This window comes from Polypterus senegalus, chromosome 12, assembly GCF_016835505.1.
Source record: "Polypterus senegalus isolate Bchr_013 chromosome 12, ASM1683550v1, whole genome shotgun sequence".
NCBI lineage: Eukaryota > Metazoa > Chordata > Cladistia > Polypteriformes > Polypteridae > Polypterus > Polypterus senegalus.
Genome location: NC_053165.1, coordinates 79853500 through 79876341, shown reverse-complemented (window position 1 = coordinate 79876341; position 22842 = coordinate 79853500). Strand labels below are relative to the sequence as shown.

Genomic DNA, 22842 nt, shown 5'->3' with positions numbered 1-22842 from the left:
ACAAATTTGCAAGAGGCAATCAATCAAAAATGGAGCCATAAGGTCAAAAATCCAAAGAATCCCAAAAGCACGGGACCGTCCAAAGGAACACCCAGCAAACTCCGAAGCAGAATGGAAATGAACCGTCAGGAACTGTGGGAGATTTATAGAGCAGAGGGCAGTTCCTGGCGATGATTGGCAGATGGCCCCGCCCCTTGAAGGCACCACCCACAAGATCAGTGGAACATCATTGGAACATAAACACAGCCAATAGCAGATCAACATAAATAAAATGAATACACACAGAAGAATGGAAAATGAACAAAGGCAGACAGAGCCCTTGAAGAGATACAACATGGAGGGGACAGAAGGTCAGAACTCAGGGTCCTACCAGCTTCAGACCTGAAAATTAAATCCCAAAGGTTTAGGGTTAGGCAGACATTATTATGACTTTATTACGTACAAAGGCCACCCATGGTCCTATAGAGGGAAGAAACGAGCCAAGAGATTCTTACCAGTATTTGAACTGAGATCTGAACTGGGACCCTCCACCCAGTGTGCCACTGAAACGAGTTCTGAACTTTTGGACTGAGGTCCGAATCCTTTAATCAGTAAAGTCCAGTTAGGTCACACTGGACATCACTTGAACCCCAAAGAGGACCGTTCTGGGTCCTTTACCCGGTGAGCTCTTTTAATGTCCCAAGTCACCCATCTGAATGTCATGTTGGCCTTGAAGGTGAACTCCTGCTGCCATTTTGCTCTCCAGCACTTCAACTTTTAAGCATTTTGATGGACAGGAGTGAGGGTGGTCTCCTCTCCGCTCCTCTCCTGCCCTGGTTGGACACACTAGGGTCTTTGGGCAGTAACAGTTAGCTGTCCCTTCCTTTAACTGGCACATTGCCCGGGCACTGCCCACCCTGTGGGCATGCATGTGTTTGAACGTCCTTGAACAGCGACGCCAAGATGAGAAGAAAGTCGCGCAGAAGCAGATCACCTCCAATTCGACTTGCTTTATTTTTAGTAAACTCTTCCCAAACGGCTCATTTATAATTTATTACGTGCCATTGTGATCCGTTCCGCCGTCCTTTTCCATTTCAGTTATCGCTGTTGTCACATGAGGCTACTTAAGGAGGTGACGCTGCAGATAAAGCCAAACAAGTGTTAATGCGCCAAAATGGCACTTCTGGCAGGAAATCTAGAGGCTCGTAATCACTCAATCGGATAAAAAGAATATCTGCGACTTAGGGGGTGGGGGGAGTCTGTCTGAGGGGATTCACGTGGAGATCTGTGGACAGATTCTCGGGAGGGGGGGCCGAGGATTAAGCAAAGTGGGTGTGATTTGAATGTGTCTGATCACTGGCTGAAGGTGGGGACCATCCTGGCAGCATTTGGTGCAAGGCAGGAACTACCCACACCTCCACACTTATAGAGGGTCCGCTTAGACCCTCCAGTTAACTCAGCACAAGCTTTGAGATGAGAGTAGGGAAGCAGACAAGGCAGGATTAAGGACACCAACTCCCCCCAACAGAACCCTGGGTGACTAAATGAAACGAGCTCCCAAATGAATGCAATATTAACCATTCATTTTGTCAAGTCGTGGGTGTAGGTGGTCCCCCATGCTGATTTTACTGTGTGGTCCATTACAGCGAGAGGGGGACCCCCTTAGAGATTTTAGTACTTTGGTAACGGTTCATTTAATCTATTTCCCCTTTGGAGATTTCAGTGCATCGTCACTCATACATTATAGCAAGTGAGTCTTGGGGGGGTCCGCATATACATTTCAGCACTGCATAACTATTAAGTTCGATCAAGCAGAGGGGCGTTGGGGGTTGCGCCACTCCAAAATTTGAATGTGCACTGTTAGGATATCATGTGTGACATGAGAAGACCCCTCACTTTGACACGCACTCAGGACGCCCTGATGGTAAATCCACCTCTGGAAGCCCACACACACACACGGGGGACATGTGAAACTGTTCAGTGCACTACTGCGCTCTCCCGTGCAAAAAATGTAAAATCTTATTGGATTCAAAAATTATTCATATATACGGAATGGACCGGCGCGAGCGTTTTAACAACCGTAGGTGAAGTTGTAGATGACTTTGTGTAGAATTATCACTGCCAGACCAGGGTTGGTGACAGCGACTGAAGTGACCCTCATGCAGCTAGCGGAGTGGGGCGTGGCTAAACATGGGTCGAGTTAAACATTTAACCCCACCCATAATCCTCAAACATCCGTACTGATGACGACATTTACGTCACGCACGCACTAGCAGACCTTTGCTGCAATGCGCAGGCGTTTGGCATAAACGGGTCATTACTGGGGTTCACACGGAGCCGGCAGCAGGCGCTAGGAATTCGCAGGGCTAACGGGCTCTGCAGACGACGCTGTACTCACATTGAAGGAGTTATTCACTTTATTGCTTATCAGTTTCAAGGTGCCGCACGGACGTTTTAAACGTGTAAGTCTCCAGGACCCCTTAAACTATACACTATACTTCTACATTTTGTTATATAAATGTTTGTATATTTGTCGATATGTGCGTTTTAGTATTTCTTTTAATTGAGATTTTTCACTCGGAAAATGTCAGCCAATTAGGTGCCGCTGCTGAAAAGTTCCAATAGGTGGCAGCAACTCACCGTTTTTTGTACGTTTACATAAATCCGTTGGACGTCGAAACCCGCCAGTAAGGCTAGGATGTGGAGGTTTGCTGGCCGTTTGTACGAATTAAGTAAATTCAGGCACTTTCGGGGCTCAGAATGATAATCGTGTATGCACTCCAGTACTGGAAAGAAAAGACAACGCTCAGTTAAAGGCGCTATACAAAGTCCATTTACTGCAGGCGCTACCACGCAGGCGCGCCCCTGAGTTTGTGAATCCGTTCACACGTCTATCATATATTTTGTGACGCATATAATTCGTTATACTCACATGTTGCTGCTGTTTATTCAGTATTTTTTTATTAACTTCTGTATCTATGTATTTGTTTATTTTTTTTTTTTTTGGTTTTCTCCTGAAATATCCGTCCATAGTATGACGCCATCGGTCATACGTAAAATAATAATTATATAGGGAATACAGAAGCGGTGGTTTTCTAGAGTGTCTTCTCATAAAGCCCATCCCTCCATCCATTCGTCCTTTCCAAACCCGCATATCCCGAGCAGGGTCCCTGGCATAAAATCCAGCCAACCCGTTTGGTCCAGTTCAAAATCACGATTGGCCGGGGTCTGTTCCTCTTGGAACCAACCTAGGATGGCGTGCGAGTCTATGCCAGGGCACACTGACGGATGTGCCCACGGTCAAGTTAGAAATGCCCACCCCCTGACTTCAGATACACACATCTGAGGATGAGACAGAAACACCCGAGGTCCGAAAGGAAAGCCTAAGCACACACGCGATGAACGTGCAAACTCCATGGCTGCCGGAGCCAACCACTGCGGCACCAGACCGCTCGGTGTCCTTTTTGTTTTACTATCCACTAGCAGGACCACTCAATGCCTGTAGAAAATGCTGCTTGACGCTCTCTTTGACATTTATAGCGCCCTTCATGTTTTCTTACGACTGAAGGACGTTTGTTATTCGGATTTCTAGCACGCCAAATGGCTCGTGCAGTTGCTTTAAAGCGAGAAGGCGACCCCGCTTTCTTAGTATAGGCGCATGAGTCCTTGGTGGCTTTTACGTTTTGTCTCAAGTTACAGTCCCGGTCAGTAAAACGTTCATGTTAATTACGACTCCTCTCGCTCTGTAACTCCCCTCAAAATCTCCATCCGCCCATCTTCCAGTCCTCGTATGCCAAAGCAGAGTCACCGGCAGAGGGAGCGCAGACGGGGAACATCGAGCGCAAAGCAGGAGCTCCGCGACTCTGTCCGGGGCGGATCGCCAGTCCATGGCATAGTGTCACGTGCTCAGTCCGGGATCGCTCTCCACCTATCAGAAGAAGAAACCGGGAAACCGGAAAGAACGCTGCACAGTGGCCGGCTGAGCGTATAACACGGGGCTCCGGGATATCCGCACGAACATGTTGGAGTTTTCATCATTAGTCCTCACCTGTATGATTTCAGATTAGTCATCAAGTTAGTCTTCACCGACGTCGAGAGACTATAAAGTTGCTTATCGTATCCATCATCCATTTTCCTAACCTGCTTATCCAGTGCAGGGTCATCATGCAGATGGAGTAATAAGAGTAGGCAAGGCAGGAACAATAGCCGGACGGGACGAACGTACACGTAAACACACACATGCACACACGCTCTCTCTCTCTCTCTTTCACACACACACACACACACACACGAGCCCACTCCGATCCAAGCCGGACTTCAGTCATACACGCGGTAGGCACGACAGTCTGTGATTAGCAGCTTCTCCACGCGCATGTGCGCCTCTCTATCTGAAGCGATTTTACTTCGCGCCGTGTCTTCAGAAGAGCTCAGGTGGGTGTGACATGTACATGGATATGCCTCTGTGGGACCACTGGCCTGTGATGACCACTGACCGCACCCGACGCGCTTTTCTTCCAACATAATCCACTTTACTGTAGCCGTCCGTTCATTTCTCTGTGCCGTTCTTGTTTGTACGGCGACTTTCTCCCCTCCGTGCTCCCTTACGCCCCCGATTCAGAAGGGCAATCGGGCGTCTTCTTCTCGTCACTTTCACGCCAGCGCGGCTCAGAGCACTCAAGCGCTTTAATTGTTGAGATTCCAAGATTCCAAGTCCTGTAGATGATTGTCTAACCTGCATAACGACAGGATTACGTGTGCGTCAGGGACACGACCGCGGTGGGCAAGACTGGGGGCGGCAGCGGTTGGTGCTGGAGGACAGATGGGCGAGAAAGTGGGACTAGCAACACGGGTCAGAGAGGAGATCGGAGTGCGACGTGGGCGAAGAAGCTGGGAGGAAACAAAGAGCAGGTGAGGGGCTACTGGAAACCATTATGATGTACTGAACAGAGGTGGGCACAACAGGAGACAGTCAGCTGTGAGAATCTGAAATAAGACAAGGATGGAACAGACGTGAGCCACCTGGGGAAGCAGCAACGGCCGACTTGGTAACAACGAAAAGCTGGACAGCAAAGAAAGTGCAAAAGAAGCAAACATCCGGGGCACGGGAGCCTGGGATGGCCGGAACGATGTGATGTGGACCACCGGACAGAGTGTGGACCCGCAGTGAGAAAAAACAAGGTGATCTACTGAAAGAGAGGACAATGGACAGACTGGGACCCTTTGGTGGATAGCAAAGGGGGTCTGCAGGATCACAGGCGCTGTAACATGAAAATAAAAGACCGACAACAGAAAGAAAGATTAATGATGTAAAAGTAAAATAAAGACGAAAGAAGAAAACAGCTTAAGTAAAATATCATGATGTCACATCATTCTCTATCTATCTATCTATCTATCTATCTATCTATCTATCTATCTATCTATCTATCTATCTATCTATCTATCTATCTATCTATCTATCAATTATATAGTGCCTTTCAAATCTATCTATCTATCTATCCCATGATCCCACAGAGCTACAAATGAAAGGCGCTATATAAAACGACACTCTTTCCTCTCTTCACTCTTATGTGCTCATTCAGTTCTCCTTTAGTTGCTTTTTAAGGTGGACGCTCTCCTCGTGAGTTCAGATGGACTGCGGTTGTGTTAAAGTCGACATTGTCTCCGGCTGCTTATTTATTTATTTATACCCCCCTGCCCCCCACCGTGGACCCCTGTTCACCGCGTATGGTGACGCTCTGTCTCTCTCCTTTTCTCGTTTTAGGCTGAGACACGACAGTATTAACGGCGAACCTCGGAGATCACGATGGCCACGGAAAGCACCGCCACATTTGACTCAGCTGCTCACGAAGAGCTGGAGGACGGGCCTTCAATCCAGGCGCATAGTGACCCCTGCCATGAAGCCCACCTAGACGACCACCAGCAGACACCCCCCATTCTTTCCAGCTTAGAAGACGCGGAGCCGAGCAGGGAGCCTCAGCTTCAATGTGCAGCCATAGAGTGTGATAGCCAGGCGTGCCCACCAGAGGGAGACATTACTCCACCGACCATCGCAGAAGACGCCGTGTCTGGAGTTCAGCCGGAGGAGCTCCCAGTAGTGAAGGGGGATACGGGGGCCACCCAGATTCTACATTCTGATCCAGAAGTCGGGATTAATTTGACCCTTTCAAAAAATCAACAAGAAAATGAAGATAAACTCAAGGAGAAGGAGGAGGAGATGAATGAGGAAGATGAGCAGGTGAAAGACCCCATTGGGACCCCAGTTTCAGAGAGGGGGACTGAGCCAACAGAGCAGGCACCGAGCGACCTGGTAGACAATAATCCCCTGGACTTCCGGCTGGCTAGACAGCAGTGGGCTGAACTGGAGACTGGTGCTTGTAGGCCCCCTCAGCCTCAGGAGGACAGCAGAAGCTGCAGCGAGAAAGAAAAGCCCTGCAGTGGAGAGAAGGCAGTGGCAGAGGTACCCGCCACATGGCAGAGCCACGGGGATGACGCTGGAGGGAGGGAGCTGGCACTCGACGAGCAGGACTCACGGGAGCAGGGCTCCAGGCCGCCTCCCCTAGCAGCTGTTGCTCCACAAGCAGCCAATAGAAAGGCTGAGGAGGTGCTGGCTGGAGATGGGGAGGAGCCAGCAGGCAGTGAGCTGACAGGTGGGGAGAGTCAGCCGGAGACGGAGGAAGGCAGTGGCACACCAGGCTGCTGGCCACCTGGAGACAACACTAGAAGCAGCGCACCTACCGGCCCGATGGAGACGGAGATCGCAGACAACATGAGCGACAGCGGCGTCTCAGCCGACTTCTCCCCGGGCAGCACCCTGGAGCTGAACTCAGGCCCAGATGGTCCTCCACCTTGTGAGACGCCTATTGAGAGGGAGATCCGCCTGACCATGGAGAGGGAGGAGAGCCTGAGGAAAGCCAGGGGCATCTCCAAGCCCACTGTGTCTGAGGAATACGTGGACATCCCGCTCATGAAGCCCATCCTGGCACAGCCCCTGCCTGCTGCCCTTGGCAAGGGCAAAGAAAGGCAGTTTGCTGGCAAGCAGATGCAGAAAGAGATCTTGATGGACACCAAGCGGGAGGAAGACCTGGTCCTAATGGGGAAGGTCCCGGGCGAGTACGACCGGGGTGGAAACCAGGAGCTACATGAGAAGAAAATCCTTTTTGAGCAGTTTCAGGAAAAATGTCCAGAAAACCCAGAGACCCCACTATCCAGGAAGCCATCATCTCCATCTTCTATGGATGCCATGGAGGTGGATGGGGCAATGCAGAGCTGCTCAAACCCACAGGAGGTGCTGGGGAGTGCCACCATCCCTGATCCTGCTTGTCCAGCACCAAAGGGTCCTTCTTTGTCGGAGGGGATTAGCGGCAACGTCATCATCCTGGAGAATTCCATAGCACTCCATCCCATTGTGGATGTACCTGCCTTGAATGCCAATTATGGCCTGCCAGCCTCCAGCTCATCACACGCCTGCCAGGGGTCAACCTTCCCAGAAGAGTCGGTCACCATCCTGGATTCGCGGAGCCTCTTAACCAACCATAACAGATCGGAGAAGGTGCAGCTGGAGGACGGCGTCCCGAAGGAGAATCCCTTCTTCAAGCTGCGGTCCTCCAAGGCGTCCCAGCCGGTGGTGGAACAAGACATTCGGGAGGCCCAGGAGCGGGAGATGGAGCTGCGCAGGCAGAGGTACAGCCTGTACGGGTCCGAGGTGCCTCAGGAGGGCACCGCAGGTGGTGAGGAGGAGCTGCTCAGCGCCCCCATGCCAGCAGGTCAGTGTGTACCAGAGGGTGGCCTAACGGGAGTAATGTGGGATGGCTTGATATGTGGGGGCACCAGGGTCCTCCAGTGACCTGCAGGTGGCACTGCACACCTTAGCTTTAAAATGGTTGGTGTAATCTGTTATGTGCCAGTCTTTCAGAAATAGAAGGTTCAAGAATGAGGCTGAAAGAACCAATGTCCTGAGTATGTTGTGTGTGTGCATGAAATTCAGTGAGGTGAGGGTGGTACACGCACCTCTTGGTCATTACTCACATGCCAGCCTATCTTCTAGTTTTGAAGTTGCACCTGGCACAATGATGACCTGGGTGTCACCCAGTGCTCTGCCAGCTTAGTGCTGCCTCTCTTTACACCTCAGAGTTATTCTGCCAGTTTAACAGAAGACTGAACACTGGGTGCCATGCTGGGCATCTAGGCTGTTAAGTTTACTCTGCCTACCATACTGGATCAGGTCAGGTCCTTAAGAGCTTCAGCAGCATGCCACCTGATATGATTTGACCAGGGTGTCACCCACTGTGGGGCTGGTTGGTGCTGGCTCTCTTTTCACTTCATTGTTATTGTGTCAGTTGAATAGAAGCATGAGCAGCAGGCACCATGCTGGGCACCTAGGCTGTTAAGTTCAATGCCGCATACCCCACTTTACCTATTGGATCTGCTCAGATCCTTAAGAGCTTCGGCAGCAGATCGTCGTGCCAGCCTGCCACTCGATATGATTTGATAATCATAGGCGACGGCGGCTCAGACCCACGGGAGCGGGCAGACCCAGCGTAGCGTTGCTGCCTTTTGTTGCGTGACTATGGAGCGCTTTTCCTGAAAGGTGAGCCATTGTGCCCTTTTCCGCTTGATTTCTTTTTCTGATTCTCAGCGCTGGATTGCGGAGGACCTGCCAGCACAGACAGCTTGCAAAGAGCCCGGCTCTGCAGCGGGCACCTGTCTGTTTATTTGAAGAAGGCGCGGCCCCTCGGTTGCCGCTGACGACATCCCTCTCTTGCACTTCATTTTTTTTTTCACTTTCATTTGGCCGGGTGCCACACAAAGATGCCTTCATTTCACCTGGCACTGGGGGGAGGAAGAGGAGGAGGAGGAAAAGAAGGTCAAATTGAAACCTGCAGGTGTCTCGCTACTGAAAGTGTTGGCACAAGAGCTGGCAAATCAGGACTAAGACAGAAACATAACATTGAGAGAGACCCCATATAGCATTATGAAGACCCCCAGATACCAACAACAGCATGAATTAAACATCCGAGCAGACCCTCCTCTCCTTCTCGTACTAAACCTCTCGACAACCCAGATAGAAAAAATATGGGAAAACGCGGATCTCCGCCTAGCCGAGGTACCCGCCGTTTGTGTGTTTTCTAAACGAGGACCCTTCTGTCATGGCGGGCCGTCCCCTCTGTCATCTGCACTCCCTCGTTTTCAGTGTCTCAGCTCTCATGAGGTGACGGTTTGTTCTTCTTCAGTCTGATTGGATTCCGCCATTGCTGGAATGAACCCCGACGGCGGCGTCTTTGTCTTCCCGGGGGGTTTCACGAAATGTCGTTTCATCCCACCTTTATAAACTGGATGGCTTCTTGAAGTGCCACCTCTTGTGTTGTCCCCTCCTTTGCGTTGGTAAAACTCCCTCAGCTCTCTGGCTTATCTGGGAAACGGGCAAACATTTCATGGACGTCCACTCGCCTGTTTTGGCGTAATGTGTGCTGTTTTGGGTGTTCGCCCACCTTTATGACCCCTCAGGGGAAATTCTCGGAACTCCATGAAGCGGAAATCTTGACAAGAATAGGAATCCAAAAGTTCATGAAAGTAGCCAGAGCCATTTCTGGGTGCGATGTTGGGTTGTTCCTCCGTCATTCCCATCGTGGGCCCACTACATCAAATTCGTTACCGTTGGGGGGGAAACGTTTCGGCAGTGTTGGCTTTGCACCGTCCCACCATTCGTATTACGACGCCGTTCCTCGATGGAGCATTTTGAAAGGCCGTAAAGTCGAGATTTGAATCAGCATTAACATGGCCGCCTTAGAGCGATGTGTTTTTGACCCCCCAATTACAGCCACCTTTCCCGATTAATTTTTTTGGATTTGAATTTCAAAGCACCTTAGCTTTATTACCATAAAATGTGAAACTTCATGAAGGTCGACTCAGGTGTTTCGTTTGTAGGTTGACCCCCTCATTCCAATCCCCCCCTACGATGACATTTCTGAATCAGCGGGTAACTTTATATCTTCATTTGGACTCACGGCAACCTGCTTTGCAAAATTTTGCAAAAATTGGTTCTACCGTTTTATGATTGGCAAAGACCAACAGAGACGATACGATCAGAGGGTTGAAACGAAGTCCTGAGTGTGCAAAATGGATGAACAACATCACAGAAACCCAAAGGCTCAAAAGGCAGGCAGAGGATGGTGCGACCGGCCCAGTATTTGGAAATTCAACATGGCTGAACACGACCCAGAACGAGACCAGAGACGTAATCCGGCGAAACGCCGACGTTCTCATTCGGATTTGCACCTGCAGTCTTTGGTCTGCTGATGATGACCTCCTCCCATCAGCCCCAGTGCCCTCCCGCTGCCTGATGGGAATTGTAGTCCCCACATTGGCGGTCATTTTTGGTTTGCAAGATACGACATCATGGCATATAACTTACGTTGAAGAAACGGTGACTCACGTACAAAACTTTGTAAAAATCACTTCAGCCGGTTTTGCACAAGTGATAAACAAACAGACAAAGAAAGAGAGACGATGCGATCAGAGGGTCAACAGGACGTCTTCAGTGTTAAAACAAATTGATAAATCACATCAAACAAAGGCGGAAAATTCAAAAGACGGACAGACTTCTAGCCGAAGTACCTGGAATGGCCCGGGTATGAATAGACGGGTGAAACGGACATTTTGGAAAAGTCCACATGGCGAAATGCAGCCCACGATGAGAGAGAATGGCAAAAACTCGAATCATGCGAGACATCGACATTGTTATCCACATCAGCTGATCCTTCGGTAGAAACGTTTGTGCCTGCTGATGACAAAGTCCTCCCATCAGCCCCAGCAGCATGATGGGAATTGTAGTCCCGGTCTTTTGGCAGTTTTTCGGGTCCCCCCCCCACCTTCCCCGATATGACACAGAGCCAGAGTTTTAAGTTGGGCCAACGGCAACCCACCTGCGGAATTCCGTGAAAATCGGTTCAGCTGTTTTTTTTTGCATAATTTGGAAAGAGACAAACAGGCAGACGAGCAAACAAACGGAGACGATGAAATGTAACATCAAATGAAGCTGAAAGGTTCAAACGACAGACAGAGGGCATTACGGCTTTATTTAAATAGACGACGAGTCCAGGTATCTGGCGTTTCCCATTTGGCGAGGAAGCAAACAGAAAAACAGACAGCGACAATGCAATCTAAGGATTGAAATGAGGCAAAACTGATTAAATTAAATCAAACGACGTATTCATATGATAGACAGATGGATGGACAGACAGACAGACAGAGGGCATTATGGCTTTATTGAAATTGACGACTAGTCAAAGTACCCATCATTTCCAATTTGGCAAGGAAACAAACAGAAAAACAGACAGCCAGACAGACAGACAGACAGATGGACAGGCAGACAGAGAGACAGACAGACAGACGATCAGACAGACAGACGGACCTCCAGACACACAGACAGACAGACAGACGGACGGACAGACAGATGGACAGGCAGACAGAGAGAGACAGACAGATGAACGGACGGATGGACAGGCGAACAGAGAAACAGACAGACAGGCGATCAGACGGACAGACGGACCCCCAGACACACAGAGGCTTTTATTGACGATTTCATTCACCAAGATCACCCCAGATGCCTTTGCAAACACTCGAAACGCCACCACGAGCTTACGAATGAAAGTTAATGTAACCCAAACACTCCTAAATGACCCCAGGATCCACAAGGAAGACCCCAGCTACTGAATCAGTAACCCCCACCCCCAAGATGAAATAAAACTGCAAAGCAAGCCCCCCACATGTCAGAATTGCTCCAGTTGAATTGAGACTTGTTCTGTTGTTTCCAAGAGTAATAATGTCGTCCCCACGAAGGTATTATAACCTGGGCAGTTTAAGTCAGGTAGCATGACCAGTAGGGGACCAGGCAGGACCCCAAACCCCAGACAAAAGCACAGTGACACAAGTCCCGGGTTCAATTGCTATAATAAATGACCTTAACAAAGGCTTCTTTTGATTTAATAATCCCAAGAGCCACACAATCTCAGTTCTTCTCCTGTTCTCTTTCTCTTCATCCTCCTCCTCCTCCTCCTCCTCCTCCACTCCTGCCAGGTGAAATTTTACTTTCTTCCACCTGACCCCAACTCACCTGGGTGAGGGAGGGCTTTGCCCACAGGAAGTACTTCCAGGTCAGGTAGAAGCCCTGCAAAAGCAGGGATCTCTGCAGCACCCCCAGTCGGCACCCACTGAACCCAATAGGGTGGCACTACAGTTCCCAGCATGCCCTGCCTCGGTACCAAAGCCCAGGGATGCTGCCAGTTGTCCAGCTGCCTCCCCCTGTCCTTCCATTGTACAGTACTGGGTAAAGATCCTTACTTCATTCCAGCTGGGGTGCCAACACACTTTTTGTATTGTTGGCATCTTCTGCCAACTCCCTTAACAGACAGGAACTGCTCTGTTCTTTCTTCATCCTGGCTGACCAGCCAGGTAACGACAGAGTACCCATCCCAGAAGGGATGTCAGCTGCCCATAGCAGCTGCCCATCACAGATGATTAAGCAGGTTGTTAGTGTGAAGAATTAAGAATCTTTCAGAAGGAATCCCAGACTTAAAGGAAGCCATCAAATCCAACGGAATCACCAATAAGATTCTCTGCTAGAAATAAAAGTCACAAGGAAGACATACCAGAAATGGAGGGTGGCACGCTACCAATAAGGAGCAGCGGCTCAGTGTACCCTGGCACGATGGACTAGAGACCTCCACCCAGTCTCAAAATGGCCAGGGAATGGCACCTCCTAGACCCTCTTTCACCATGTCTCCTCTGTGCCAGGCTCAGTGATGACCGCTTAGCCCAAGAGATGGCGTGGCATTAATAAACTGGCTAATTGGCTTGGCATCTCATGTTAAAGACTTTAACCCTTTTTACTGTTTGTTTTGTTTCTGCTCCAGGAATTTGAAATGGGTCATTGTGTATGTGTGAGGGTTGCAGGGTGGGCATGCCCACCAAATGACTGACCACACTTAGAGGAAAGAGCACGGTGGAGCCCATCAGGCTTTATGGTTCCCAGTTTGTGTTTATTTTAACAGCTAAGCTACTTCAGTGTCTTACGTGGTGCAGAAAATCACTCATCCTGTAGGGGGCGCTCACAAAAGACTGACGGGCCCAAATTGTAATTGACATGTGAGCCAAGTGACATTTGAAATGCACTCATGACAGCCCCCCTCCTCAACAGTATATAGTGCCTTTCAGCAACGCCAACTTACTGCTGAGCATTATGAAGCACCAAACCGTGAGTCTGAGCAAATGGCACTGTAAACAAACGCCATCCTCTGCGGGCAACTCCAAGATACGCCGACACAGAAGGTGCTTTGCAGATTTGCAGGGTCAGTCAGGACACGGTCACTTAGCCGATTAGGTGTGCTTGAATAGTCACTCTGCTCAGTGAGGCTACACGCGATGCCAGGGCACAGTGGGCACTACTGGAAGCTGTCGTCTCACAGGCTCTGCAAGGCTGCCCTTCTCTCAGGAGGGCTACTCGGCCATGTCAGCAGATTTCCATTAAAGAAAGAAGGAAAGAAAGAAAAATGACAGCAAACAGCATCGGCTGGCCATAAGCGTGCAAAGTCGCTGACAAGGATTACCGGATTAGCAGCAGGGTGACACGGAGTGCCAGGAGTCACAGAGCCTGGAGAGCTCGATGGCTGCTGGGTGTTGTTGATGAGTCCCACTTGGTCTCACTCCAGCTCTGGCAAGAAAGGGTGAAGGGTGGGCACCACTGGCATCGCCTCTAGCTACCTTCTCCATTATCACATAAGAGGTCCTGACCCTCATAGTGGGGGACCCCATGTGTCATTCATCTCCATCTGAAAGACCCCCTTATTCAGCTATCTAACTGTACAACCCCGTAAATGTGCCCCTAAATGTCATGACCCCGACTTTAATTCTTTTTTCACTCTTTATTCGTGTACATGTTATGAAGTGTTCATTAGTAATGTCTGCCAGGCTTTTTGTTAATTTATTTTTGACGCGTATTTCACACCACGGCTGGAGTTTCGAGGGTGCGAAATTCAATTAAGAAGCTAATTTTGGATATTAAGAGGCATTAAAAGTTGTGAAAATCATTTTATTGTGCTTATGGATTGCCATTTTAGGATTCCTGTTGTCCAGTTGCTGACCCTGGCTGCTCCTGTTATGAGGTGGCTACTTTGAAAATGATTTTCTCGAAGTAACAACGTGGAAAATATATAACAGTATATGCGGAGATATTCGGTTTTTTGTTTTTTTTTTGTTTGTTTTACTAGCTGTGGTACCTTGGGTTGAAATCCAAGCAAACAAGCTGCAACTCAGCGTATCCAGCAGTAACATTTGTAATGCATGTAGAAATAAAGTGCAATGCATTTTTCATTCCAACAGATGGTGCATCATAAAAATGACCACAGCTTTTACAAATCCCATGAGAAACGTAAGAAAGGTGGACTTACTTTTTCAATGTTTCAGATCTGCATTTCTGTTTATTTTAGATTGTGATCCTCAATAGGATCCCTGATGATTTAAATGCTCACCTGCCAGCGACTGGAGCAGTCGTGTTTAACACCTAAGAAGTCGACCATCGACCACATCCTGGCACTGAGGGTCCTCATGGAGCGCAAACGTGAATATCGGCAGAGTTTCTTTGCAGCCGTTGTTGTTGTTTTTCTTAAAGTGTTCCACTCGGTTGATCGAGCCGCCCTGCAGGACATTCTGAGACTTCATGGAATCCCCTCAAGGTTGCTGGATATCATGGCCGGCCGGTGCACTGGTACTGTGAGAGCTGTGCAGAGGGGAGGCAGGACCTCTGTGTTTTTCTCAGTTGATTCTGGGGTCTGTCAGCGGTGTGTTCTGATCCTATTCTCTTCAATGCTGGCGTGGACTGGGTGGTGGGCAAGGTCGTTTCGTCCAGCAGCTGGGGGGCATCTGTTGGTGAAGAGAGAGTCACTGATCTTGACTTTTTGCTGATGATGCTGTGATCTTTGATGAAGGTTCTGATGGGGGCTATCGAGAGACTGAGTCTCTGGGGTCTGAGTGTCTGGGCTTGCGAGGGTCCTGATAAACACCGAGAGCCAGGCCTTTAATGACCTCTTTAATGACGGCCATCATCAGTGTGTCTGTCTACAGAGAGAGTGTCGATCTCGTCGAGAGGTTTACTTACCTCAGCAGTGACATTCATGTCTCTGGTGGCTCTTCCTATGAAGTCAGTAGACGGATTGGAAGGGCATGGGGGGGGTCATGAGGTCGCTGGAAAGGGGTGCATGGTGCTCCCGAAATCAGTCTTTAGAGCAGTGGTGCTTCCTGTGTGTGAGACATGGACGCTATCCAGTGACCTGAGATGAAGACTGGACTTCATCAGTGCTGTGTCACTTTAGAGGGTCCTTGGGTACCACTGGTTTGATTTTGTGTTGCTCATGAGGCACAATACCTGCATTGTGAGGGACCGTCAGTTATGGCAATACAGCCATGTGGTGTGATTACCCGAGGGTGATCCGGCTCATTGTTAAGGACCCGAGTGGCTGGACCAGGCCACATAACACTTGGCTGCCACAGATAGAGGGTCATTAACCAGGGGGTGGGACTGTACCACGTGTCTGCCAGGGGGGATCCTGAGGAGTTTCATCATGAGCTGACCTTAGATTATGAGAGTGAATACGTCACATCGTTTGTTCATCTGTAGTCACTGTTTGCATAGAAGATCTAAGGTGTGCTTGTTCAGTAATGTTGAAAAAGTTTGCCATTTCCATGGGGTGCACTTACTTTGTCACACGAATTTAGGTCCCAGCTTTTGAGTTGATACCCTCAAGCAGACGTCTCGTATCCTGAGCCACACTTTGAATTTGAGGGACACTTTCCTTGGACCAGCTCCGACTGTACCGTCTGTATCGGCCACACTGAGGCGCTAGTTCTCCTGCTCGTGTTTCTCGTTGCCCTCCTTGGATGTCGTTTGTCTTTTTCTTTGGATTTGCATGTTGGATTTTCTAGTTTATAGACTTGCTGCTCTCATCCAAAGTGTTGGGTTTGTTTTGAGTTTACTCTTCTCTGCAGCCGATTGAAGTACACGTTTGTGGAGGTGGTGTTGTGCCAGCTGTACCCACCTCATACATTTCTCAGACCACATTGTATGACAGTTGCACGGGGCACAGGGCGGCAGAGGAGGGTGCCAGTCTATCACGCAGAATCAGCAGTAAATCTGTGGGGATGAGCGGGATGTACTGAACCTTCACCTGGACTCTGGTTGATTGGCTCGGTAAAGGGGGTCCCATCCCAGAGCTCCCAGTCAATGGGGTTCAGCAAACCACACAGGTGTGGCGCTAGAATCTCACAGATAAGTGAAGCTCATTTGGCCTGAACGGGTGAGCTTCTTTACTCGAGCCACTATCTTCTCTCAGAGAGCCTCATGCCTGGCGCAGCTTCAGCTCTATTGGCTCCCAACAACAACAACAACATTTATTTCTAGAGCACATCTTCATACAAACGGTAGCTCAAAGTGCTTTTCATAATGAAGAATTAAAAAATAAAAGACACAGTAAGAAAAGAAAATAAGTCAACATTAATTAACATAGAATAAGAGTAAGGTCTGATGGCCAGTGGGGACAGAAAAAACAAAAAAAAACTCCAAATGCTGGAGAAAAAAAAAAAAAATCTGCAGGGATTCCAGACCACGAGACCACCCAGTCCCCTCTGGGCATTCTACCTCACATAAATGAAACAGTCCTCTTTGGATTTAGGGTTCTCACGGAGTCACTTGATGGTGATGATGGTCACGTAGACTTCTTCCTTTTAATCCGTCCATCATTGTTGGAGCATCATGAAGCTTTGAGTAGGTGGAGGTGGCGCAGGTCACCACCACAAAGAGACCGGAAAAAGAAACAGAAGAGAGAGTCGGGGTCAGTACGGATTTTAGAGCCACCATGAGTAGTTATTATGATGAATTGAACATACAGAGTATCAGGATTAAGTTAAAGTGAAGTTATGAGAAGGCCATGTTACAGTAATGTGTTCTCAGCCGTGTTTTAAACTGCTCTACTGTATCAGCCTGGTGAATTCCTGTTGGCAGGCTATTCCAGATTTGAGGTGCATAGCAGCAGAAGGCCGCCTGCCCGCCTCACCACTTCTTTTAAGTTTTGTTCTTGGAATTCTAAGGAGACACTCATTTGAGGATCTGAGGTTACGATTTGGAATATAAGGTGTCAGACATTCTGATATATAAGATGGAGCAGATTATTTAAGGCTTTATAAACCATAAGCAGTATTTTAAAGTCAATCCTGAATGACACAGGTGACCAGTGTAGTGACATCAAAACTGGAGAGATGTGCTCGGATTTTCTTTTCCTAGTTAGGATTCTAGCAGCTGCATTCTGCACTCGTTGCAGTCGATTTCTGTCTTTTTTGGGTGGTCCTGAGAGGAGTGCGTTACAGTAATCTAGTCGACTGAAAACAAACGCGTGAACTCATTTCTCAGTGTCTTTCAGTGATATACAGTGGTGTGAAAAACTATTTGCCCCCTTCCTGATTTCTTATTCTTTTGCAAGGTGGTTCATGCTAGAAAACCCTCAAATAAAGCTGAATTACAACAATTCTGCAAAGATGAGTGGGCCAAAATTCCTCCAGAGCGCTTTAAAAGACTCATTGCAAGTTATCGCAAATGCTTGATTGCAGTTATTGCTGCTAAGGGTGGCCCAACCAGTTATTAGGTTCGGGGGCAATTACTTTTCCACACAGGGCCATGTAGGTTTGGATTTTTTTTCTCCCTAAATAATAAAAACCATCATTTAAAAACTGCATTTTGTGTTTACTTGTGTTATATTTGACTAATGGTTAAATGTGTTTGATGATCAGAAACATTTTGTGTGAAATGAAAATCAGGAAGGGGGCAAATAGTTTTTCACACCACTGTAAGAGGTCTAACTTGCTATGTTTCTTAAGTGAAAAAATGCTGTCCTAGTGATCTGATGAATATGCGATTTAAAATTCAGATTACAGTCAACAATCACCCCTAAGCTTTTTACCTCCGTCTTGACTTTTAATCCTAATGTATCCAGTTTATTTCTAACAGCCTCATTGTATCCATTATTGCCAATCACTAACATTTCAGTTTTCTCTTTATTTAACTTGAGAAAATTACTATTCATCCATTCTGAGATACCAGTCAGACATTGTGTTAGTGAATCAAGAGAGTCGGGGTCATCAGGCGCTATAGATAAGTACAGCTGTGTGTCATCAGCATAGCTGTGGTGGCTCACGTTGTGCCCTGAGATAATCTGACCTAACGGAGGCATGTAGATTGAGAAGAGCAGCGGACCAGGATAGGGCCTTGTGGACCACCATATCGGATATCATGTGTCTTTGAGTTGTAATTCCCACAACTAACAAAGAATTTTCTCCCTGTCAGGTAGGATTCAAACCAATTTAAGACCCTGCCAGAGTGGCCCACCCATTGACTAAGGCGATTTCTAAGAATGTTGTGATCAATGGTGTCAAATGCAGCACTCAGATCTAAGAGGATGAGAACAGATAAATGGCCTCTGTCTGCATTTACCCGCAGATCATTCACTACTTTAACGAGTGCAGTTTCTGTGCTGTGATTTGTTCTAAAACTGACTGGAATTTATCAAGAATAGCAGGTTTATTGAGGTGGTCATTTAACTGCATAATGGCTGCCTTCTCCAGAACTTTACTTAAGAAAGGCAGGTTAGAAATAGGGCTAAAATTTTCAAGAGCCGAGGGGTCGAGATTATGTTTCTTAAGTAGGGGGTTTAACTACAGCAGACCCCTCGACTGCAGTAACCGGACTCTCCTCCACTTTGTCCCAGTTTGCTTCCCCCCCCCTCTGCTGTGATGTCACAATGTTCAACGTGGACCGCGCTGGGTCAGCCTGACAGACACAATGAAGAGATTGGCAGGATGATGAGACGGAGGGTGACACAGAGGCTAGACGTTCAATTGCTGCGCCCCCGGGTGCAATTAAACGTCTCCTTCGCGGTCGCAGGGACGGAGTCAATTGCAGGGTTGCCTTCCCTGCGTTTATCTTCGCTTCCCGTCTTGGCCCTGACAGACCCTTTGTGTTTATCTTTGCAGAGCGGCTCTCCTCAGGCAAGCTGGACGTGACCTGGCCGCCTCCCCAGAGCACCGCAGCCGAGGGTGACCAAGCTGAGGTGAGTTGTGGCCACCAAGGCGCTTACAGGGCTCTTCACAGAGGAGTGGATGGGGCGAGTGCAATAGGGTTTTAAGGCAGACATTCATGTTGGGCTGCTGGGAGTACCAGGGCTGGAAAAATGTTATTAATTTAAAGGATTGTGCCAGACATGAAAGGCTTAAGCAGACAGAACTCCACCTCAGAAGATTCTTGTTGATACAGACAAGTCGTTGACCGTTGCTCGCTTCATGTCTCCGTTCCATGACAGGATGAATGGCCTGTTGTGGTGAAGTGTCTTTGTTATGTTCTCATGTTCTTAAATCCTGAAAGAGGGTTTGGGCAAACATCAGGTTTACGAAGGACTTCTTTTTGATCAGGTGGACCAGGTATATGCTGGTAAAAAAATGTGAAAGGGGTACTTTAAGGGAGGAGGCCCATATCTCTCTGATAAGCTGATTATAAAATTGTCCTCCATCCACTGGTGCAGGGAATGTCCCCACCACCCCTGCAAGGCTAGGAGGGCCTTCAGAACTAAAGTGCACCCCTCATTGGAGCTACACAAAGGCAGCCACATAAATATAAGTTCATTTTAGAAAAGAGAAATAAATAATTTGGGCATTTTTTGGTAAAAAAAAAACCAGAAAGAGCCAGGGGTGTCATGTCACATGACTTTATTAATTGCTATCTGCCTATTACTGAGTTTGAGAGAGCATGTAGTAACAGAAAACAGAGAGCAGCCCTTGTGGGCGGGGCAAGAGCAGTGTCTGGGCGTCGCCTGGGTGGGGCCACAATGTTTGAGTGGCAGCAGGCTGGGCAGTGCAGGAGGAGTGTCTGGGAGTCGCCTGGGTGGTGTGGAGTACAGCCCGGACACAACAGGTAGACATGTTGAAAGCACCACCACACGTTTATTTACAACAATCACTATTTACACAACTGCACGCACAACCCCCAAAGCTCCCCCAAAACTCCCCCAAAGTCCAGGCATCTTCACTATGCCTCTCTTCTCCTGACTGCCTCCACTCCTCTCCTCCCGAGCTCTGTCCTTCTCCTCTCCCGACTCCAGCCATTGAATGGAGGGAGGCGCCCCTTTTATCCCCACCCGGACATGCTCCAGGTGCCTCCCAATTAGCTTCCACTGGCACTCCTCAGTGTGATGGAAGTACCGGCTGCGCACCCGGAAGCACTCTGGGTGTCCCTGGTCTTCTTCCCCCAGCACTTCTGGGTGTGGTGGAAATGCTGAGAGCCAGGGCTGCAAAGGCATTGGGGCGCCCCCTGGCGGTGACCATGGGCCCCTATAGGCTTGAGCTTCCAAGCTCAGTTCCCATGGTCCCCAAAGCCACCAGGGCAGTCACCCCCAAGTGGTCTGGGGGAGGCGTAAGCCCTCCTCCGGTCCTCTGGGGCGTCCCTGCTGAGTGCCACTCCCAGCCACCTGTGACAATGGGGCCACAATGTTTGAGTGGCAGCAAGCTAGGCAAGGCAGGAGGAGTGTCTGGGAGTCGCCTGGGTGGGGCTACATGTTTGAGTGATAGCAAAGTAGGCAGGGCAAGAAGAGTGTCTGAGACTTACATGGGTGGGACTACATGTTTGAGTGGCAGCAGGCTGGGCAGGACAGGAGGAGTGTCTGCGAGCTCTCTGTGTTGTCATTAATCAATGGGTGGTCCCATGAGATCATGGGATGGGATGGTGATGGGGTCCCTTAAAGACCATGGGGCTGTATACCTTAGATCATGGGACAGGATGGAGGTTTTCATAGTTAAGGGGCTGAAGCCCACCTAAGGATACCACTAGGAGGGGCCAACTGACTCTGAAACCAGCAGCTCCAAATGAGGACATGCAACAGGGAGGGGTGTCATCAAGTAAGTTTCATCCTGGTGACAAAAAGAAATGAAAATGTGCAAATCGATTGAGATGCCGTCACCTCCGGTGTGACTTACATCTGTAAACCAGCAGGTGAAGTTCTCATTTAAATACTTGTAGAGACGAGTGAAGTCACCTCACCAGGGATGGCTGTGGAGTGGTAAGGTCTGAAGAGTGAGTGGCAGAAAATCCAACTATTAATGAGTGAGCTAGTGGGCGCTGGGGTCACCAGGGTCACCTTGGCACATGTCATAGTTGTCCAACATAACTGTGAAAGTATGAAGAGAATGCAAATACCATAATGTAAAGGTCGTCTTTCATAGTCTGATGGTTCACTCAAAAATATTTTGGGCAGTTTTGATCTTGCCACCATACTGTAGCTATAGTAATAAGGGTTTGGTTTTGTGAAACTCAGGCTAAAATTAATTTGTCATGAGATTTTGCAAACATGAAATGTGAAACTCACAACCAAGAGGTTTCTCAGACCCGACTCTGTTGGACGTGTGACGCGGTCACAATTCACTTCTGGACCTCTTCTGTAATCCCACCAGTCCATGCAGGTGTAACCCTCTATGGGGCCGTCCTGCTTCTGGTGAACCCCAATGATGAAGGTCTCCTTCTGTCAGACCAGAGCCTGATGGGAGTGGTGGTCCCTGTTATGATGGGACTTGCTTTATGATGTGGATACAGATGACGAACGGAAGGACAGATGATTCTGTTTTACCTTTCAGCCAGCAGTACGGCAGAATGATCGATGTTCTTGTCTTTATTTAGATGAACAGAAGTCCAAAGCCCCCCCGGCAGAAGACCCCCTTGCTGCAGCGCTGGGAGACCGGCATGGTGAACGGACACCAGGAAGAGTAAGCGCAGAGCCAGATGGACTCTTTATTAAAACATCCTGGATTTTACTCTGGAATTCTACTCGACACAGGAGCTGGTGGCCATTTTGTCTCCACCTCGGGATCAAATGAACTGGAGCAACACCCATTAACAACACACTGACTGACCAAAGAGACAAAACCTCGGGACCCTTACAGGCTGTTCCTACCCCCAGTTTTTGGGGCACAGGGTTCTTCTGATTTTTAAGATGCACCAAGCAGACCCCCGGAGCCAACCCCCAACCCTTGACTTAATGCCCAACAGAACAAGTTTCTCACAATCTGATGGAGATGGTGATGATCGATCGCATTTACTAGTAACAATCATTCTCACTGATTATATTTTGTTGATTTATTTCTTAGAATAAGACATGGTTGACCTGAGAAGAACAAATGAATTTTCACACCACCCCTCTCGGAATTCTGTTGTTTATTATTATCCTATCTGTTGACTCCATACTGGAGGTTTTGAAAAATCTGGAAACAGAAGGGTGATGCCCTTCAATCACAACTGCAACATATTATAGGAATTAGTGTGCCCCCTAGAGGCCCCTGGGGGTGATGTGTATTGGCAGGTGCTGCCACTCCCAGATCCACCCTCTGCCAGGCAAAGCATAAATGGGACAGTAAGAACCTGTGCTGATCCGCAGACCTGGACAAACCATGAATAAAAAAGAACTGTTTTGAAATTTATAAATGGCAAACTGGCAGGAGTTCAGAAAACAAGGCAGGCAAGCAAGAGTATTGAAAATGCTAGAGAGAAAAACGATAAACTAGAAAATAAAATGAGCGAACATCAAAATCCAGAAAAATTGCCAGGAGAGGAATCGGGAATGGCGACTGTTGAAGAGGCAGAAAGACACCCAGCACTAGGGCACCTAAATCCTCCGCCCCCTGGCATCGAGTCAACTTTGTAATCGGTCTGGCATGGCAGCAGACAGAAATGCAAGGGACCAGGGTCACTAACAGGAGATGGGAGTGTCTGGGGGTGGAGCCTTA

The 22842-nt window shown here is 48.6% G+C and overlaps 1 protein-coding gene across 4 annotated transcripts in view; it reads left to right on the top strand.

The window, feature by feature from the left end:
• Positions 1-22254, top strand: part of si:ch211-207j7.2 — a 30279-nt gene extending 8025 nt beyond the window's left edge. For 3 of the 4 annotated variants that reach the window (XM_039772550.1, XM_039772551.1, XM_039772548.1), the window contains exons 2-4: positions 5741-7742; positions 19051-19127; positions 21740-22254. In XM_039772550.1, coding sequence (XP_039628484.1) covers positions 5783-7742; positions 19051-19127; positions 21740-21829 — 2127 coding nt within the window. In that variant the 5' untranslated portion in view covers positions 5741-5782 and the 3' untranslated portion in view covers positions 21830-22254. Of the gene's footprint in view, positions 1-2295; positions 2442-5740; positions 7743-19050; positions 19128-21739 lie in introns of those variants that run through there. The other variant, XM_039772549.1, reaches the window with a different exon arrangement.
• The last annotated feature ends 588 nt before the right edge of the window (positions 22255-22842 follow it).